Source organism: Toxotes jaculatrix, chromosome 23 (assembly GCF_017976425.1).
Source record: "Toxotes jaculatrix isolate fToxJac2 chromosome 23, fToxJac2.pri, whole genome shotgun sequence".
In the NCBI taxonomy this organism is placed as follows: domain Eukaryota; kingdom Metazoa; phylum Chordata; class Actinopteri; family Toxotidae; genus Toxotes; species Toxotes jaculatrix.
The window spans coordinates 14,683,507-14,702,408 of record NC_054416.1 but is presented as its reverse complement, the minus strand read 5'-3'; the positions used below and the strand labels follow the sequence as shown (position 1 = coordinate 14,702,408).

Here is an 18,902-nt window from a genome sequence, read left to right as displayed (position 1 = left end):
TGTCTTGGGGTTTTTGCATTTGGGTCCTCTTGTGTGTGTGTGTCCCCCTCATGTTCCTGGCTGCCTGGTCGTGACAGAATGCAGCTGGAGGTTGGGATGTATTCTTAAAAAGTGATTTCAGATTGGCGGGTTTGATTGGAGAAGGCAGGCCATACACAGCTGAGGTGGTGAAAGAAGGGAGGAGGTGGGTCACCTCATTACATGTACATTATATGTATTCACCACAAATTCCAATCATTGCATTTATAAAAAATTAAATCTAAAAGTCTGGTTTTAAACTGGATAAGCAGAAAGTTTTCCCTGAGCATTCATCAGAAGAGGCTCTGGACTTTCTTGACTCGGCAGCAGCAAATCACGAGTCACTGTTTGAGACTATTATCAGCATCAAAACGTTGCTGAAGATTACATGTTTTGATAATCAAAAAAAACTTTTTTTTTTAATAGGAGTTCATTCCATTGATGGTCCATCCATGGTTCCATGGTCTGCAGCATGAATTTCATAGCTAGCTTGATCGAGAAAAGAATATGTGCTTGATAGAAAATAAGATTTCAGCATATCTTACTTAGTATATGCAGTTCTTGACAATAGTATAGCCATTTACTATAAACTCAGCTAAGAACACAGTGGCTAGAACACTGTTTTCATATTTAATTAAAGACTGTACTTTAGGCTATGAGCTGCTGATATGTCATATGAAATGAGATGAAAATAGGCCCCAGCATGTATATCCCCATAGCAGAGCACGAATAGAATACAAATGAAAGAGAGGACAAGGGATCCGAAGCATTCTCTCCCTCACAGTTCATTTTTCCTGCACCGTGCCAGCGACCACATAATTATGAAAATAAGGTTAACATTTTCCAAGGGGGGCAATTTCAGCTCCGCTCTCTCCTTTGCTTTAATGTTTGAGTATGACAAAATGCTCCTTTAGGTTTTTCAGGTGATCATTAAGGCAGCCTTCTGGGTGCAATTGATATTTTGCGAAGAAAGAAAAATCAAATAATGTCTGAGGGTAATGGAAGTGAGGAAAATGTTCCCTGAGACATCAAGTATTGATACTGTAAGAGCAAATAATTCTCCCCCTTCGTCTTAGACAGATCTCTGCTTATTTCCAAGAGGCCCAGAAACTTCATTTTTCTTTCCATGATGGAAGAATGAGGAAAGTGTAGCAGCAAAAGTACAAAATCAGCACAGCAGTTTTTGATACGTTGAAAAATTTAGTCAAGTCAAAGAAAAGAAAAATTGATCCAACTAATAACTTTCTCTAAAAATACACACTGTAATTTCATTGTCTAATGAATACTACATTTATGAACACAGACGTAAATAAAACAAGGTCAGACCTGCATTTAAGTTTAACATATCACTTGTCATGTGGTAGCTATAGCTGATTGCCTTTGATTGGACAGCGCTACAGATGTCTCCTAGCAATTGATCCACTCATAAGCTGCTTCTTTGCTAGCTAAGACATAAAGGATAAAGCTGGCATCAATGAATTCGATGAAAAGACCAAAACCAACAATGTGATAATCTCCAAACCTTCTGACTTCCCTTCTTTGTCGGTCGCTCTAAGCTTCAAGTCCACTGGTTTCTCCTGAAGACATACAGCTCACAAATAACTGGCCATTGAAGTTTTTGGCTAACGTTGCACAGGATTTTGTTGGGACTGAGTCACAATAAACTACAGTGTGTATGTTCATGGTAATGGAGGAACATGTCACCCAGTGAAACTGATGTGTTTTAGCAGTTTTTGCACACCAATGGAGCTCTGTGGCTTAGAGAAATAAGATGTTTCAGACTCGGTAGATGCACAGTGTTTGTTAGAATGATCGATTCATTGTTGGTCTGCTTCTTTTTATTCAATTTGTTTAAAGTACAGAATATTGCTAGACTTCCTCTTTAAATTTTAATGCTGCAAATTGATTTGGTGAATAATTATTTTGACACTGGCTGGTAGGAACTCAGGAAGGACTTCACACAGAAATGTATGCATGGATTTACTAAAAGCGGATGCAACCCAGTCCTGGGTTGATGGATGGACTCACTAACAGGCCGACATTTCATCCTGAGTGCCCCTCCACTAATGGAACAAAAATTCAGAGGCTTCAAGGCTTTTATCTGTTCAGCCAATGCATGCCATTTGCCTGAGTGGTTCAATTTCACAGCAATATTTACTTAAAATATACATTTTCGTATATAGTATTATTTTAGTACAGTATTTTGTTTTTAATTTTTATTGTCTTATTGTCTTATTATCATTATAGATAAAGTTGAAGGAACATTCTTGGTATGTTCCTTCTTCCAAGCAGCACTAATGCAACTTCAAAAGGACGATTGCCTCCCATTATTAAAGCTGTAGGGAAGGGGAGATTGGAGTGGAGTGGAGCTAGCAGCCTGCTGAGGAGTGGAAGACTAATTAAAACTTCGGATTCTCTCCTCTTCCTCATCCATCACTGATGGATTTATAAGACTGATTAGCACCTGTTACATAAAGACTCTAAAGTAAGTGTGCTTCTTCCTTTTGCCAACAAAGTGCTCTCTCTCTCTCTCTCTCTCTCTCTCTCTCTCTCTCTCTCTCTCTCTCTCTCTCCCTATAGTGATATTGTGTTTGGAAGCAAGTACAGACAGGGAGTGGCTAGTAGCCATTTGGACTTTTGACCCACAGCATCTCTTTCTAAGAGTTCTGTCTTTCTCAGGTCGTTGTAGTCTTGACAAAATTAACCAAACAAATGGGGATAATAACACATGCTTTTGGATAGTCTCAGAGCCTTGTTGTATAAAGTGTGATTGTTCCAAAAATTGTTGCAGACCTTCAACTCTCTGTCCAAAGGACATTAGACAATCCAACAAGCACTTTATCTGAAGACAATTGCACTAACTTACTATGGCTTTGTCTCCCATAGAGGTTTGGAAGTAATGTTCATCAGAGGGATTATTTTCCCCAAAAGCACAATGCTAAATAGTTGCAGTACCAATCACATGCGGAAAAACAGCCAAGGTGATTCTGCTGACTAGACCAGCGGACAGCACAGAGGAAGAATTCTGTGCAGTGCCTCACAATGAGTGCAGAACTGACATGTCAGCAGTTACAACAGATGTGACCTTCTCTGATTCTAACTGGACGGCATATGTTGTCAGTTATCTTGTCAAGACTGTCAAGAAATTGTCTCTTCTTGTCAGTTATCCCTCCCGTTCGTAACATAAGTTAATCTGCACCACATGACAAGACAGTGGATTGTGGATCATCTGTTATATGCTAATCATGTGCTGTGATGCTGTAGAATAGCCACAAACTGCACATCCATTGTTAGCAGACAACCATTCAAATCTTTTCCTCTGTGAATGACACACTGAGACTCTGAAAATTATGCCTCACAAAAGAACTCACTGAAGCTCTTTCAAACCATTATTGAATACATTTCACAAAAATCTGTGACCAAACAGAGGAGGTTGCATGTCCTAGCATCTAGCTGCCCAGCTACATCCATGAAAAATGGCAACAGGAAAAATAGCTGTATAAAATGGGCTGTTTTTGGAACTCTTTGGTTTTTGTTTTGAACTCTTTGGTGGACTTTTGGACAGTTTCAGTTTCAGTCTAGTTTTATTTTGGAAAGTATATTTCTTGTGTATCATGTCTCGTTTTACTTACTGTCATAGTCTGTAAATTATGTTTTTGTCTGGTGTCTATATTGTCTTGTGGGTTCCGGTTTTATTTTGAAATCATTGCCCTTGTGTATCTTGTCTTGTTTTACTTCCTGTCTTTGTCTTGTTTCCCGCTTTTGTAATTGTTTTCCCCGCCCTAATTGTTTCCACCTGTTTCCCCTTACCTGTTGTGTATATATAGTCTGCGTTTCCCCTTGTCCAGTGTCAGTTCGTTTGTGTCTCATGCCGTTGGCACACGTTTCATCTCATGTTAAATCCCATGCTCTTGTCTCTCGTCTCATGTCTGTCTTTTACCCAGTGATCAATTCATTGTGTTTCCCTGGTCAGGTTATGTTTTGTTTTGCTCCTTGTTTAGTCTTTCTCCTTGTAAGAGTGATTTTGTGTTCACATTTTGTAACTTTTGTTTTAGTGCCCTTTTCCCCTTTATGAGTGATCTTTGTTGATACTTTGTTAGAATAAATAATTATTATTTTCGACTACATCTAAGGGGTCGTGCATTTGGGTCCTAGTCCTTGCCCTCATAGTCTTGACAGTACTATAGTTGTATTGCTTGAGCCTTCAATTGTAACCTAACCAGTTGTTAAAAATGCTGCACAAAATGTGCTGTTGTGTTCAAACCACACTCTAAATCTGTTCCTCTCAGTTATCATAAATGGTCTAGTGATAATCAAGTGTTGCTGCAGAGCCTGTGAAATAATACTCATATTCAATGTACAATGCATTGTGAATTAGTTGGGCACGTGTTTTATAACTGATGTACAGAGATATTTTTAATGCAAATAATTACTTCAAAGCTCCACATAATATTAAAGAAGTGTCTTCAGGCTTATTCCTGGTAAATGCAATGGCATATCCAGAAAACTAACAAGGCGATAGGTCCTCTGAGGTATGACTCACTGGTACTTTGATGTTGTGCTTGGTGTCTAAGTGACAGTTCTTTGTTTTCTCACAGGCTTTCAAATTCAGGTCATGGGAAATAGGAGCATACTGTATCCCGAGGAGAAGCTTCTACAACAACCTTGTGAATTCTCTTCACTCTTGTGATTTCATCAGAAATACAACATGAGGCCCAGGAATCAAACAACACCACCGTTAAATGCAACACTCAACATAATCTGACCTGCTGGGAGGCCCCATTTCAATCAGCAGATGGAGTGGAGAGGTCTAACCCTGCTTTTGATCAGAAGGCTGACAGATGTGCACTGTGATCACAAATGAAACTGGGATGGTACGATTGTCTGGAATTCTGTGAAGCAGAGTGTACAGCTGGCACCTCGACAGAAACTGCTGCATAATCCGTTTTTCTAAAGCCAAGAAGAAAAGAATGATCAAAGTTGTCTGGACTTTACAATGAGATATCGCTAACAAGCAAAGAACCAGGAAAATTAAGGACATATGGATTGTGAGGGGAAGGAACAATGAACATTTTCTGCCTTCTTGGATGATTGAGAACACATAATATGTATAAATATATATATGTGTGTGTATGATTTTGTAATGTGTACACGATCCTCTATTCTGTGAATTGTTAAAGAAACCAAAAGGACAAGCAGAGAACTCGGGTGCCAACACTACTTCCAGACTAGTTGTTGTTCAACTAGTCCTTGACTGAATGGAATTTCTGACTGAGGGTTTCTTTCATCACATCATGGGATTTATTATCAATATTCTTTGAGAAATGAATACTGTTTTTAGCAAAAAATTTAATTAGTAAGCATTCAGTGAATTATGGCTCACGAAGATCATCCCAGATCAACAGAGACGTGAAGAAGTTTTTTAGACATTTACGGCATTTGGGACTCCCTGTCTGGTGTTCTTGAAAGCTTGCTAAAACAGAATTATGAAATAAACTTTATATTGTTTGCAAAAAGAAAATGCCTGTCTGGACAAATGTGAGGGCCTCAAACCCTCCTGCTGATCAAGGTTCTGTTGTAGAGCTGGATCTTTAATAGTCTGTGCTATTACAAATGTCAATAAGCTCAAAATTTGGTTTCACTTTGGTTTTCTATATCTGTATAGGCTAGCATCATTTAAGCAGACACACCACAAGTGAGAATGGATTTCAATGAGACCCAGGACTTTGGGTCCTATCCAACCGGCCTGCCCTATAACACGAGCATGGACTATGAGGACTATTACCAAGAGCCCGACGCCAGTAAAATAATCATCCCATCCATCTATGCCCTTGTCTGCTGTGTAGGTCTTACCGGCAATGCCATGGTCATCTATGTCATTCTGAAATATGCCAAAATGAAAACAGCCACTAACATTTATATCCTCAACTTAGCTATCGCTGATGAGTTGTTCATGTTGAGTGTTCCTTTTCTGGCCACATCAGCTGCTGTCCGTCATTGGCCCTTTGGGTCACTGATGTGTAGGTTGGTGCTGAGTGTTGATGGCATCAATATGTTTACGTCAATCTTCTGCCTGACTGTGCTGAGTGTTGACCGTTACGTAGCGGTGGTCCACCCTATCAAGGCCGCCCGCTACCGTAGACCCACTGTAGCCAAAGTAGTCAATGTGTGTGTATGGGGGTTGTCGCTCATAGTCATCCTGCCCATCATTATCTTTGCAGACACTGTCCCGGCACAGGATGGTGGCGTGGACTGTAACTTCTTGTGGCCTGAAGCGGCATGGTCAGAAGCATTCGTGGTCTATACCTTCCTGTTGGGGTTTCTGCTGCCGGTCTCGGCCATCTGCTTATGCTACTGTCTAATGGTGGCCAGGATGCGAGCAGTGGGACTAAAAGCTGGCTGGCTTCAACGACGGTGCTCGGAAAAAAAGATCACCCGCATGGTGCTGCTGGTTGTGGCGGTGTTCGTTCTCTGTTGGATGCCCTTTTACATCGTCCAGTTGATCAGCGTTTTCCACCGTCCTCCAGACCCCATGATCACTCAGCTTTTTGTCATCCTCAGCTACGCCAACAGTGGTGCCAATCCCATCCTGTATGGCTTCGTGTCTGACAATTTCCGGCGTTCATTCCAGCGCATCGTGTGTTTCCGGTGGCTGGAGTCTGGGTTGGATGCAGAGCAAGTGGACTACTGTGCTGTAGCTTTGAAGAGACAAGCAACATGTAGCCCGCTGGATTTTCCCAAGGACTGTGTAGCTTCTGATATGGTGTTTCGCAATGGGACATATACCTCCCGTACAACCACAGTGTAACATTAAACCGGAGTGGGACCTACAACAAGAAGTATGCCATAGAAACATAGGCGTCTAAACTTTCTAATGTCAGAGGTCATTAGAGCTTTGAGACGTGGGCCACACAGTTGAACAGCCAATGGATGAGCAGCAAATACACAGTAGAGCAACCTGAGCATCTGCCTGACATGCTGGGAGAAAAAGTTGTATATGTGTAAGTGTAATATCTAATATGTTGTATTTAAGTGGGCAAGGATGTAAAGCACAGTAGAATGTAAGTATAATATGGTAATCCTTGTTCACATTTTCATTCTGTGATGTGACTCACTGCTCCAGGGCTTCTTGCCCTAGGCATCAGAGGTTGCTTAGGAACCCCATAAACACAAGGAGGCAGCAATTTAACTGCAGATATGAAATCCCATGTTCATTTGTCATGAGCAACTCTTTAAAAGATTCAGTTTCTTTTCAACAGTCTCCAAAAGTTGTTTCAAATACATGTGTATCATCTGTAAATAAAATCACTTTTACTCTGTGTTTAAAGCTAAATGACAATATATTGTTTATGAACGAAATGAGGACGAAGTGAGCTGGGAGGAAATCTGGGCCTTACAGGGGGTTACAGGGCATTATATAAAATTGGAGGTGTATGTTCAACTAAATATCTTATTTATTTGTACTGGTTTTTTTTTATAATAGCACTTTCTGTGAAACGCAAGCTGCGACAAAACACAAATTTAGACACTTGCTCTTCAGATCTCTCAAACATTTAAATGTCATTGACCTAGTTTATCTTAATACAGTGTGTAGTTGTGTGGATTTGTACAACACAAAGTTAAATTCAAAATTTAGCTTAATTTCACAGTGTGCTGGTGTGCAAGGTTTACCTTTCCTTAAAATATTATAATAACAAAAAGAATCATTTCATAGTATTTAAAAATAATCAGTGTCATTTTGAAATGTTTGACTCTTCCTGTTTATTTCTGTATTTGCTGTATCTGTTCATTATTTGTCAGTGGATCTGTTAAAAATTGTAGTTTGTCTCTGTTTGTTTGTTTGTAAATTACAAAGGCTCACAAAATTCTTTTCACTTCTGGTTTCACTTTGTCATTTTGACTGTTTGCAGGTTGCGAGACTCTTGAAAATAAAAAAAAAATTCATGATGCAATGTTAACTTTTAATCTTTCACGCTAACATCAGGGATCCAGATTCATTTAAATGACAATATTTACATCCTCAGATCCTCATCAGGAATCATTTATATGAACAAACAGCACCAGCACCATACAGTTTACATACATTTAATTATATATTTAAAAAAAGAAAAACTGTGGGTGATGGTGGCCACCCATGAAACTGAATTACCTGTGGTTCATTGCATTTCACACCTGTCTGTAAAGGACAACCTACAACCCCTGATGCTCATGATTTGAGACGTCCCAAACCTCGCGCTCCATTCCTGATCAACACCACCAGCGTCTAGGCTCTGAGGGGGATTTACATCACACTGGAAGCATCTAATCCATGGGCTCACTTCCCAAGGGGAGCTACTTCCTGTCCCCTGTCTAAGCACCAGTCTATGTCCCCTGATTGTCTGTTCAGCCTCTATACAGGCTGCACAGACACTGAAATGATTAATGTAAAAAAGTATTTAAGTCTGACTTGGCACAGAACAGGAATCTGGAGGTCATTGTCAGATGCTACGAATCATAGAACATAGGGATTTTGCAGACTGCAGGTTGTGTTTGTTTGTCTGTCCTCTATTCAGTCTCTGCTGAACACATTTCTGACTGTAACTTCAGCTCCAGAAATTGTCTAATGAGGAAAACTGATGGTGCCTCTGGACTGGGACCACCTCGTCCTTTATCCAGACAAATCATGATCCAGGAAAAAAAGCTTAATCACAGGTCTAATGGTTCTGATAACTAATCAAATGCTTGCAGGTGTAACTATTGATATTTATCTCTTAGTTGACAGCAGCTAAGAGAGAAACAGTGTAGAGCAACAATGTGGAACAAAGCTACAATTGTAGTTGAGAATCGTCAGCCTGGGCCAGATTGGACTGAGTTCCCATCCAGACATTGACGCACTTATGGATTCGTAAGAAAGGTAAATGAGCAAGTTCTGGTTTGTACTGGAAATACTCTCTGCACACAAAACTTTGGACAGGAAACCAATGTTTGATTAATGAGGGAGAAACACGGGCACAACTGATAAATCGATGTCAATATCAAACACCTTTAACCATGTCTGAGTGCCACACAGCTCATTTGAACTCACAGTCAGTGATTCAGTTGATTGGAGGTGTTCTGGTTTTTGGATAAAAACCTCTAAGAGATACAGCCTCAAGATTAGATAGTAATGCAGGTGTCAAGAAACTCAGTTTATAAAATGCTTTAGCAGTTCACCTGGAGCCTGTGAGCTCACCATGGGTCTGAGGCCCTGGGGCAGTTGCCCCCTTTTGTCTGGTTGGTCCTGGAAAACTGGACTGGGGGTAAACTGTGATGTACATTTACTATAGACTGATTAATAACCAGAGTTTTGTTTTCTTCAGGTAATTTGGTCTAACCTGGGGTTTTTTTGGGGGTTGTCTGATTGCTTCCTGCCCCTGTTGGACTTCTTTTTGATGATGTTACTATCTTCCAAGATCCTACCAATTAAACTGGCGACCACAATTTAGTCATCAAAGTCACTATAAACTGCATAAAAATCTTTCCATGATACAAATCAGCTGACTGACATCATAAAGTTGTTAGAGAATGTTTTTTTTTTGGGGGGGGGGGTATGGGTGTGGTTACCAAGGCAAAGACACGGCTCAGCTCTCTGATGACTGGATTGTGTCAGTACACTGAGAGCTGCAGAAGGAATGACACTGCTGAAAATAGGTCAAAGGGAGAGAGAGACAGAGAGAGAGAGGAGAGCGAGAAAGACCCCCTCTGAAAGCCACTCAGAGAGCCAGAACCTGGTTTTGATCAGCACATTCCATTTAGTCGGTGCAATCACAATGCTTCCTGACTGTGCTCAAGTTATCCGGGGGTATTTTTTGTACAAACTCTCTCTAACAAACAGAGGGTCCGCTGATGATGGTGTTCATTTTTTTTTTTTTAAATTACAGTGTCCTTATTGTTCACACACCCACTCCTTCCTCTGACCACGGTCACACGTCTTTTTTTTCTGAGGAGGTAACTGGATGGCTTTTTAATTCACCGCTGCTATAAAAAGGTGAATGACAGAAATATAACTATGAGCACAATATGTTTCAAATTGTCTGTTATCAGTGATGTCTGATGTCAGTTATCCCAAGGGGACGGCAGGTCCAGAAAAAAGCTCGTCCAACTACAGTTTCCATCTTAAATAATAAAACTTGGAACGTGGAACTCCTTTCAAACCTTTAAATTCACAATTTATTAACATGTCAAAATAAAAGACATCAGATGTTTCTTACATTTCACAGTCTATCAATAAAACAAAGACACACAAGACATATTTCATGTGTAAATTTGGAATGTAAGTGCCTTGAATTTTTTTTCTTTTTTCCTTCTTATAAAATTCATACACCCTAATGTCCTTGCACGGCTGAATGTGATCCAACATAGCCATGAAAACCTTCCAGGGCTGGTCTAAAACACAACCTTCGTGAGGGGGCAGGGTGGGTGCGTTAATTAATTAGGGGTTACGAAGGGTGATTGATGGCCGCTCTATGAGCAAGGTCAAGGCTAACAGCAACTAAACAGCCCCTACAACATTCCTTGTGCAAATGTGAACATCTGCACGTTTAACTTAAAAAAAGAAAAAAGAAAACTCAAGGAAAGGAGAAGTGCTGTAAAACTGGACATGAGTGAGGAAAAATATACCCATGTGTGGACAGACATTCCTGTACAGATCAGTCAAGTTTATGGGGTCAACAAACAGTGTTACTGTTAAAATAAAAATAGGAAATAAAAATGGCTGGTGACACGTATGCAGACAACATAAATACAATAAAACCACAATATACAAAGAAGGTTTTGGTCTCTTTTGAAGTACAGTGACTTGATTACTTTCCCAGCATGATCATGTGACTACAGAATGTCTTTTCTCTTGGGGAGGGGGGGGGGGGGGGGCATTTGCTTATAGTCTCCATACAGTTTACATACATTTAATTATAACAGCTAACATTTATTTACAGTGATATGCTAGTGAAATGAACTGAGCCTAAGGATTTTGCATTGGAGAGAGACTTCATGGTCAAGCTTTGCCAAATCTACCCAAAAAAAAAAGGCAGAATGCTTTTGCCATCAATGCAACAATTTCCACAGCTCTTAGCAGGATCTGGCTCCAGCTGTGAAATGATGAAATGCTGAATAAAAGTCTACGCACATCATCCTCAGATATTAGATTTCAGTAATTGGCATTAACTAATGAGATGGCAATATTTAATAACTGTGCAGCCTTGTCCAATCATGAGTAAACCAGATCAGTGTATGAATTATCAAAGCAGTTCAAATCACAGTCTTCCCATTCCAAAAAGAAAAAAGTCAGTGGTTTTCATTGTCTCTTCGCCACCTCCATCAGTTTATATTCAACAGTAATATCCAAATGTGTTCAGAGAGTGGGTAGTTACAGTCAGAGAGGATGAAATATTTAGTCTGTTCCCACGTTTATTACTCCTGCTTACCTCTGAAACAAAGTTTATGTGAATGTCAGTTTTCCTCTCCTCTCTTTAAACATGGGTCTTGACCCCTGCCGAGGGGTTAGGAGCTCCCTGTTTATCATGAGCTCCCGAGATCCAGTGGTAGCAGTCAGTGACATTTTTATTGCGTGGCTGAACAGCACAGTGGGTGCAGTAGACGATGCCCAGTGCCACCATCACCAGGATAAAGATGCAGATAGGCACTAGGAGACCCACCAGGATCCAAGTGCTGCTCTTATTGTGCCCACTGTCCTCCTGGACAGAATCCACCATGTCACCGCTCTGTCCACCCTCGCTCCGGGGTGGCCAGGAAGGAGTAAGTTGGGTGGGAACAGTTGGGTCTTGGGACTGTGTGAACTCTGCATAGTCCTTTTCCTCCTCCCCCAACTCCTCCTCTGGAAACTCAGAATTTTCCCAAAAGGGGTACTGTTGTTCTTTTCCCTTACTGTGGTAGCTGGAATCTGTGGGCATGTTGTGGTCTGTGACCGAATCCTCTGGATTTCCTGGTTTCTGGCTGGAACTGGTGAGCCTGGACCACCAATTCCAAGCCCCCTCAGAGACTGTAGAGGTGGAAAGGATGGGAAGAGCAGTAGTGGCCTCACTGTCATCTTCGTACATGTCTGGGGTAGTGCTTGAGCTGGTGGTGGGGGGAGGCATGGTGTAAATGGTGTTTGGCAAATCTTCCAGCTCAGACTGAGATCGCTTCACCCAGTCATCTCCTTTGTCTGTGTGTTCCCGATCATTCTCAGCCCCCTGTGTTGGAAGGTCCAGTGCTGAGTCAAAGGCCAGTTCTTCCTGCGGAGCACTGGTGACCCAAATTACATCAGAACTCAAAATTCTTGGTGGATCAGTCAGCCAGTCCAGAGACTGCTCCTCTTCTGGAGGCCAGCCAGTGTGGCTCTGCGGCAGAGTCCAGTCATAGTCCATGGACTCCCATCCAGGCCCAGGTCGGTGAGTGACCCAAGGAAAGGGAGGGGTAACAGCGGATTGATCATCTCCCCTTCTCTTCTGACATGAATAGTGATCAGACAAAAGTTCATAGCCTTCCTCGCAGTAGCACTCAAATCCACCCTCATAATTCACACACATCTGCTCACATGTCCCAGGGATTTGGCACTCATCAGTGTCTTGACATCGGCTTGGGTCCTCAGGTACTGGGGAAAAACCCAGATGGCAGTGGCAGATATGAAATCCTGGGGTGTTTTCACAGGCGTGTTCACATGGGTCATTTATACACTCATCTAAATCCTCACATAGACCTTCATCATCTAAATAGTAACCTTCCTGACACTGACATTCGAATGACCCCGGAGTATTCACGCAAAGTTGTTCGCAAGGACTCTGGAGGCACTCGTCTACATCCAGACAACCACGTCCATCTGGTGCGAGCATGTATCCGTCAGGGCACATGCAACCCTCCCCATCCGAAAGGGACATACAATCAAACTTGCAGGGGGCCCCGTCACAAATATCAGAAGGCTCACAGCTTTGCCCATCATCTCCCAGTTGATACCCATCTGTGCATTCGCAGTAGACCTGAGTGCCGGCTAGCCTGCAAAAATGCTCACATCCACCATTATTTGGCTCACACCAGTTGCGTGATAAAGGGGGATCAGAGCATAAAGGGGAATCTCGTGACCACCCCACTGAGCCATTTTCCTTTATCATACACAAAACAGACTGTTCCTCTTTGGTGCCTGCTGGGCAGGGCATGGTAGCAACAGATCCAAAGGGTACATGAGTAAGCAGTGAGCTTAGAAGGTTAAATGGTGTGGTGTAAAGGGCATTGCCTGCACCTTCACTCCACAAGGCGGGACACATTCCTTTATATGTGTAATGGCAAAGATACCCATCTACAGGGACTGAGCAGGAACCATCCAGCCATTTGAAGTTATCATGCTGCTCTTCAGTGCTGTAACCTATGGCCACACAACGAGGCACCGTGCACATGCTAGGGGAGTCCTCTTTCTGCCAGTTGGTATATTCTGTGTCCTGGTCTCCGGTAGTCCAAGAGAAACCCCGCAGCGGGCGTGTAGTAGTACACTGGCGAGGATGGCGCTGCAGGCCGATCCACACCTGGACTTTGGTGCGTGAGTGGCGTAAATCCACAGTGGAAAAAAGTGTGTTGATAGTGTTTTCATTCTCCTTTCTTTTAATGGTCACTAGGTTGCCACCTTTCTCTTTGCAGGATCTCCATGAATCCAGGAAGGTTTTTCGTTGAAAATAGACCACAAAGCAGCCGTCCACATTACAGAGTGCATCCCTCTCTCTCAGGTCTTGGCCCAGGACTGTAGAAACTCCGAAGAGCAAAGCCAGCAGAGAGTTAAAGAGAAGAGCATCAGCACCGCTCACCGGGGAGCCCATTCTTTTTTAGAACTGAATATATCCCTCCACTCTCGTCCAGTGTCTCACCCTGACTTTCTACACGCTTTTTATGTCCCTGCTTTGAAAGCTTCTTTTAAGTCTGGCTCTTTGTTGTCTATCTGAACTCTTCTCCCTTCATTTGAACCCTGTTTTTTTTTTTCTTCACTGTCTGCCTGGGTTCTTCACTCTGTCCTGCTCAAACAAATCTGAGCTGGAGTTGAGTGCATGCAGATTGTCTCAAGATTCCAGAGAGCAGGGAGGGAGGGCAGAAATTGGGGGGGGTAGAGGGAGGGATATATAACAAGGAGGAGAGTGTGCAGAAGGGGAGAGAGAGAGAGGAAGGGAACGCTGAGGAAAGGGATTGTATGTTTTTGGAAGATGTGGGGGTGGGATGGGGTGGGGTAATGTGGATGTGTGTGTCAGAATGGGGGGAGGTGCAACGTTTCTGTCTTTGTCATATGGTTTTCATAACTGCTGTTCATGGACATAGTTTGGTACTATGCCATTTATCCCTCCACACACACACCCACACCCACCCACACACACACACACACACACACACATACATCAAATTGTGGCACTTCAAAAAAATGTTTTCTTATCTCTATGAGCCTGAATTATGACTTGAACAGCAATCCATCATTTATCTTCTGCCCCCTCTTCTCTAGACTTTAACTCCTCCATTTCACTTTGTGAATAGCTTCTCTCATCAGCTTATGCAGTGTGACTCCAGCAGGTTCCTGACATGAATACTTCCTGTGGAGCGCAGTACCTCTGATGGTACTGTAATTGTAAATCAAACTATATAAACCTGTGAAATAAATGTGCATGGGAAATTTGTACATGTGTGCGGAAAAGATTTGTGTTGAGGAAATGTATATTTTTATGCATTTTTGCTGCTTTGTCTTCGCACACAGGTGTGTTTAACCTCACCGCGGGTATCATTTGTTCACAGGGTCTCCATTTTTCTTTTCTTTTTTTACAAATACAAATATTTTCCACAAATGCACAATCTTTTAACAACACTACCCTAGCCCAGGAAATAAATAAATAAATTATATATATATATATATCAGTTCCTGCAGAAAAGGCGTGCAGCTGCATTACAAACTACATGGCTCTCCATGGTAATGACTCTCAGCTTGAGATGGGGAAGTCGGGAAAGTTGTTGAGGGTCGCCGGTGTGGCGGAAGAGGGCCTCTGGGTTTGCTATGAAAACAAAGCCGGGGCCGATGAAATGGAAACTTATGTTTCTAAACGGGGGGATAAATGCTGGAGAGAAGAGGGTCTTGGGGGTGTGTGTCTAGGAGAGGAGGTTGGTGTGGGATGGGGTGGGTCAGTAGCAGAGAGTCTTGAGAGTCTGCCATAAATCCAGCTGTTTGAGAACCCCGTACTGTGCAGTATGAACTGCTCTGTTAGAGTGGTGTAAAAAAAAAAAGCTAAAGAGCACCTGAAGCACCAGTAAATCCCTTTAGGTGGGAATAAAAATTACACTAAACTTTTTTGGAGTTCTAACTGAAATAAGAATTATATGGCACATTTATCAAACGTTTTAAAGTTTTCCAGCAATTTAGTGTTCTGTTTCCCTAAAGCTGAGCCACCTACAGTGCGAGAGACAGATCTTTTTGTCTTTTAGTCCTGTAGATGCACTTTGCTGAGCCATGAGCAGGGCTTTAATCAGTGCGCTGTGGGTTGAATCACATGATATGAAATGTTCTAGATGAGTAGCGACGCCAGTGGGGAAACTATGATTATCGCAGCACAGGGGGACATGAAGACAGTTGACAAATTAAAGGACTAAACCTGAATAAATGAGAGGAGAAACAGTGAATGCAGATGGCACTTTGCAGGCATGGTTCGGGTCCCTTTGTATTCTTAGAGAGAGGGGGTCACTGCAAATCAATGCAATCAAATCTCAAACAAGAATGGTCTTCATCCATCCAGTAGAGCTCCAGAGACTTAAGAAATGCAGAAGCACGCTGAAGGAGTCCTGGTGTCATGTCGTGGCCCGACACCTTACTAAGACGCTGCTGTTTTTTCCTTGAATTTATATGCATACATCACTACAGCTCCTTCACCTTGAAAAAAATACAATTACACAATTACACACACCAAGCTGAAATTCAAACCACAGGTGACCATTTGTGGGACATCACTGACACCAGATGACCTCACTCAGGTGGTCTATTTCTATGACAACCTGACGTAACTGGTGGTGAATGATCATAACCAGCCTTTAATCCTGCACCCAGTCTCCTCCCAGCATCCATGAGTGCTCCACATGCAGTTCCCAGTGCTGGGGCAGGCAGAGTGAATGCCATGTATGTATGTATGCTATCACAAGTTAGCTGCTGATGCTGTGGCTCTGAGCAGTATATAGGCAGGGGTGCGTGACAGTCTGGCAGCTTTATTAGGTTATCTGTACAGATAGACCTTTCATTCACACAAGACACAAAAGCTGACGTCTCCAAAATGTGTCTCTAGCGTCTCTAGATATAGGCCGAGTTACATTACAACTTGGATCTTAATTTCATAGTTTTCATGACTATATTTTAACTTTTTTTTTTTGTAAGTGTAATTTTCTATATTTTTCTCATTGTCAGTTCATCCAATGAAACAAAAACTTACCAGGCTGCACAGTACACAAGAGGACAGGCAGTTTTTAAGAGATGAATGCAGTCAGAAGCAGTCAGGAATATAAATGTAGCCTCATTAATATTCTAAACGTGTGGAGTATTATGCTGGGTATGAGGGATGAGCTGCTGGGGAAAAAAAAAAAAAACACCGGAGCTTTTTTATTTTTCATGGAGTGCTCAAAGAAGAGCTCAAGGAGAGAACGACCAGCCGATGACCTCAGGGAGGTTTGAGTTTGAGAACTTTGCCCCGAAACTTGTGCGGATCCCATGACTATTCAAGTTTGTTTCCCTGTAACGTCTCCGCATTCTACAATCTTGTAATTACTGTGGTGTGATTTAGTGTGGGGGGGAAATAAATTGAACTGGAATTATCCTCATATCATCCCTAAAGCCTCCCCTTTAAAATGTGTCCATATATATATATATATATATATATATATATATATATATATATACTATATATATATTCATATTATCATTGTATATCTTGCTGTTTCACATAGAAATAACGGAAACCAGAAATGAGCAGGGACATATTCTACTCCAGGACAGACACATAAATATATTACATTTCAAGTCCCCTCATTTTCGAAATGTGTGTGGAAATAAATTATGGGAAAATGTATGGTATGGTATACTGTGGGAGACGGTCAGCAGTGAGGTCAGATATATATGATTGTACTTAATAGGCTAAAAACATGCAAAAACACTAGGGAGTTTTTAATTAGCTTAATCCTTTATTCAGTCTGTGTTAGCTTAGTTAGCATAAGCTACTAGCTTGCTGTACTTAGCGATGATTGGTCTTTTCATTTTTCTGCACTGCTGGCACCGAACTGATGTGGTTTACATGATGAAGTCAGAACTGCTCAGCAGACAGGCAGGAAACCCACTTTCTGATTTTTTTGTCTCAGGGGGAGTCAGTGGTGTTTCCTGAATATGTACAGGCACATCAGTAAATCATCAGCTGTCCCCCAGGGAGACATTGCTGCTCATACGGGGCTGTGCTAAAGCGTGTTTCACACATCTCAAGCATCTGATCTCTGAGCTGTCACGACTGCCATGACAACACAGAAGAGACCTGATGATAGAGTGTAAACCACACTCTGCCCAGAAGAGATGAGATGAGATTCTCAACAGTATTAAATTGAATCTTTTTAGTTTAACCATTAGCAATGACGTCATTAGTATTTAAACGGATAATTAATGGTAAACAGATGGGATTAACACAATGTTTACATCCCAAGGGCTTTAATATTTGTTCATACGCACAAACGAATTTCCCCACAGGGATTAATAAAGTATCTCTTAATCTTAATCTTAATACTGATGAGGTACCATAAAAGTGACTGACCCACACATGAGGAGTAATTGGGGTTCATGCCTTTTACATACTCGCACACTAAGTGAAGCTGAAATCACATTAGTTTGTTCTTAATTTCAGCTGAAAATATTTCAGACCCTTAATGTAAATTAAAAAAAAGTAAAAGTAACTGTCTGCACACTGACTCCAAGACCCCAAAAACTGCTTTGATCCAATGGAGACCGTCCATGGTAGTGTTGTAACAGTAGTTACCATCTTGTTTTCCAAAAATTGATTTAATTGCTGACACCCTTCGTCCAAGATGGCTGACAGTGGTATCCATTTCCATCTAAATTTATCATCATATTTGTTGCAAGGTTTTTGTATATCAATTTAACCACATTTTTTAATATGACTTTGAGCTTTTTCCTCTCTGTTCAAATTTGTCTTGTGTTGTTTTTTAATAATTGAGCTTATATGCATAACATCAGTTTCATAAGTCATGCATGGAAGGGTTACAGAGCAACAAAGTCTGCATCAGGAGGAGGTCGGGGTCAATAAAACAAGAGTCGAGGATTCAAACCCAGAACCTTCTTGCTGCCCTTATTATCATGGATAAACAATCTACACAAGATGCACCTGCAGTGACGCGATCTTACGTCATTATAGGGCCCTGCAGTTGTCCTACTATTGTCCTTTCCTCACTGCACACCCACAGTTCTGCTGCTGTACGGGGGCACTGCAGGTCCTGGCTGATAATTCAAAGCACTTGTGCTGATATGTTTCCCAGCCACCGGAGAAGAGAGAAGGGTCAGGGCACGAAAGAAGGTTTCAGATTCTGGGATTTTAAAAGTTTCCCACACAAAGTCCAGCACTCCCAGTGAGTCACGTCTGAGTGTGTGATGATTCTAGCAGATAATAACAGCTGAATAAAGATGAGTATGATGGAGACTGTGGACACCGACTGCCCTAAAGATATTTTCTTCATGTGTAACTCTTTCACAGAAGGATTCACATTTTGGAGGAAACTCCAGACCACAAAATTCCAGGTAATTTTCTACCACAAAGCTTCTCTCTTACAGGTACAAGAGTGAAAGAAGGCGACATGCTATAGGCCTGATAAGAGAG

At 41.7% G+C, this 18,902-nt stretch overlaps 2 protein-coding genes across 2 annotated transcripts; one reads left to right on the top strand and one right to left on the bottom strand.

Moving 5' to 3' along the window:
• The first annotated feature begins 5,719 nt into the window (after positions 1 to 5,719).
• On the top strand, positions 5,720 to 6,826 carry sstr1b (somatostatin receptor 1b). The gene has a single exon (XM_041031210.1). The coding sequence runs from the start codon at positions 5,720 to 5,722 to the stop codon at positions 6,824 to 6,826; it is 1,107 nt and encodes a 368-aa protein (XP_040887144.1).
• Positions 6,827 to 10,180: 3,354 nt separating this feature from the next.
• On the bottom strand, positions 10,181 to 14,027 carry cd248a (CD248 molecule, endosialin a). The gene has a single exon (XM_041031559.1). The coding sequence runs from the start codon at positions 13,836 to 13,838 to the stop codon at positions 11,505 to 11,507; it is 2,334 nt and encodes a 777-aa protein (XP_040887493.1). The 5' UTR covers positions 13,839 to 14,027; the 3' UTR covers positions 10,181 to 11,504.
• Between the last annotated feature and the right edge of the window lie 4,875 nt (positions 14,028 to 18,902).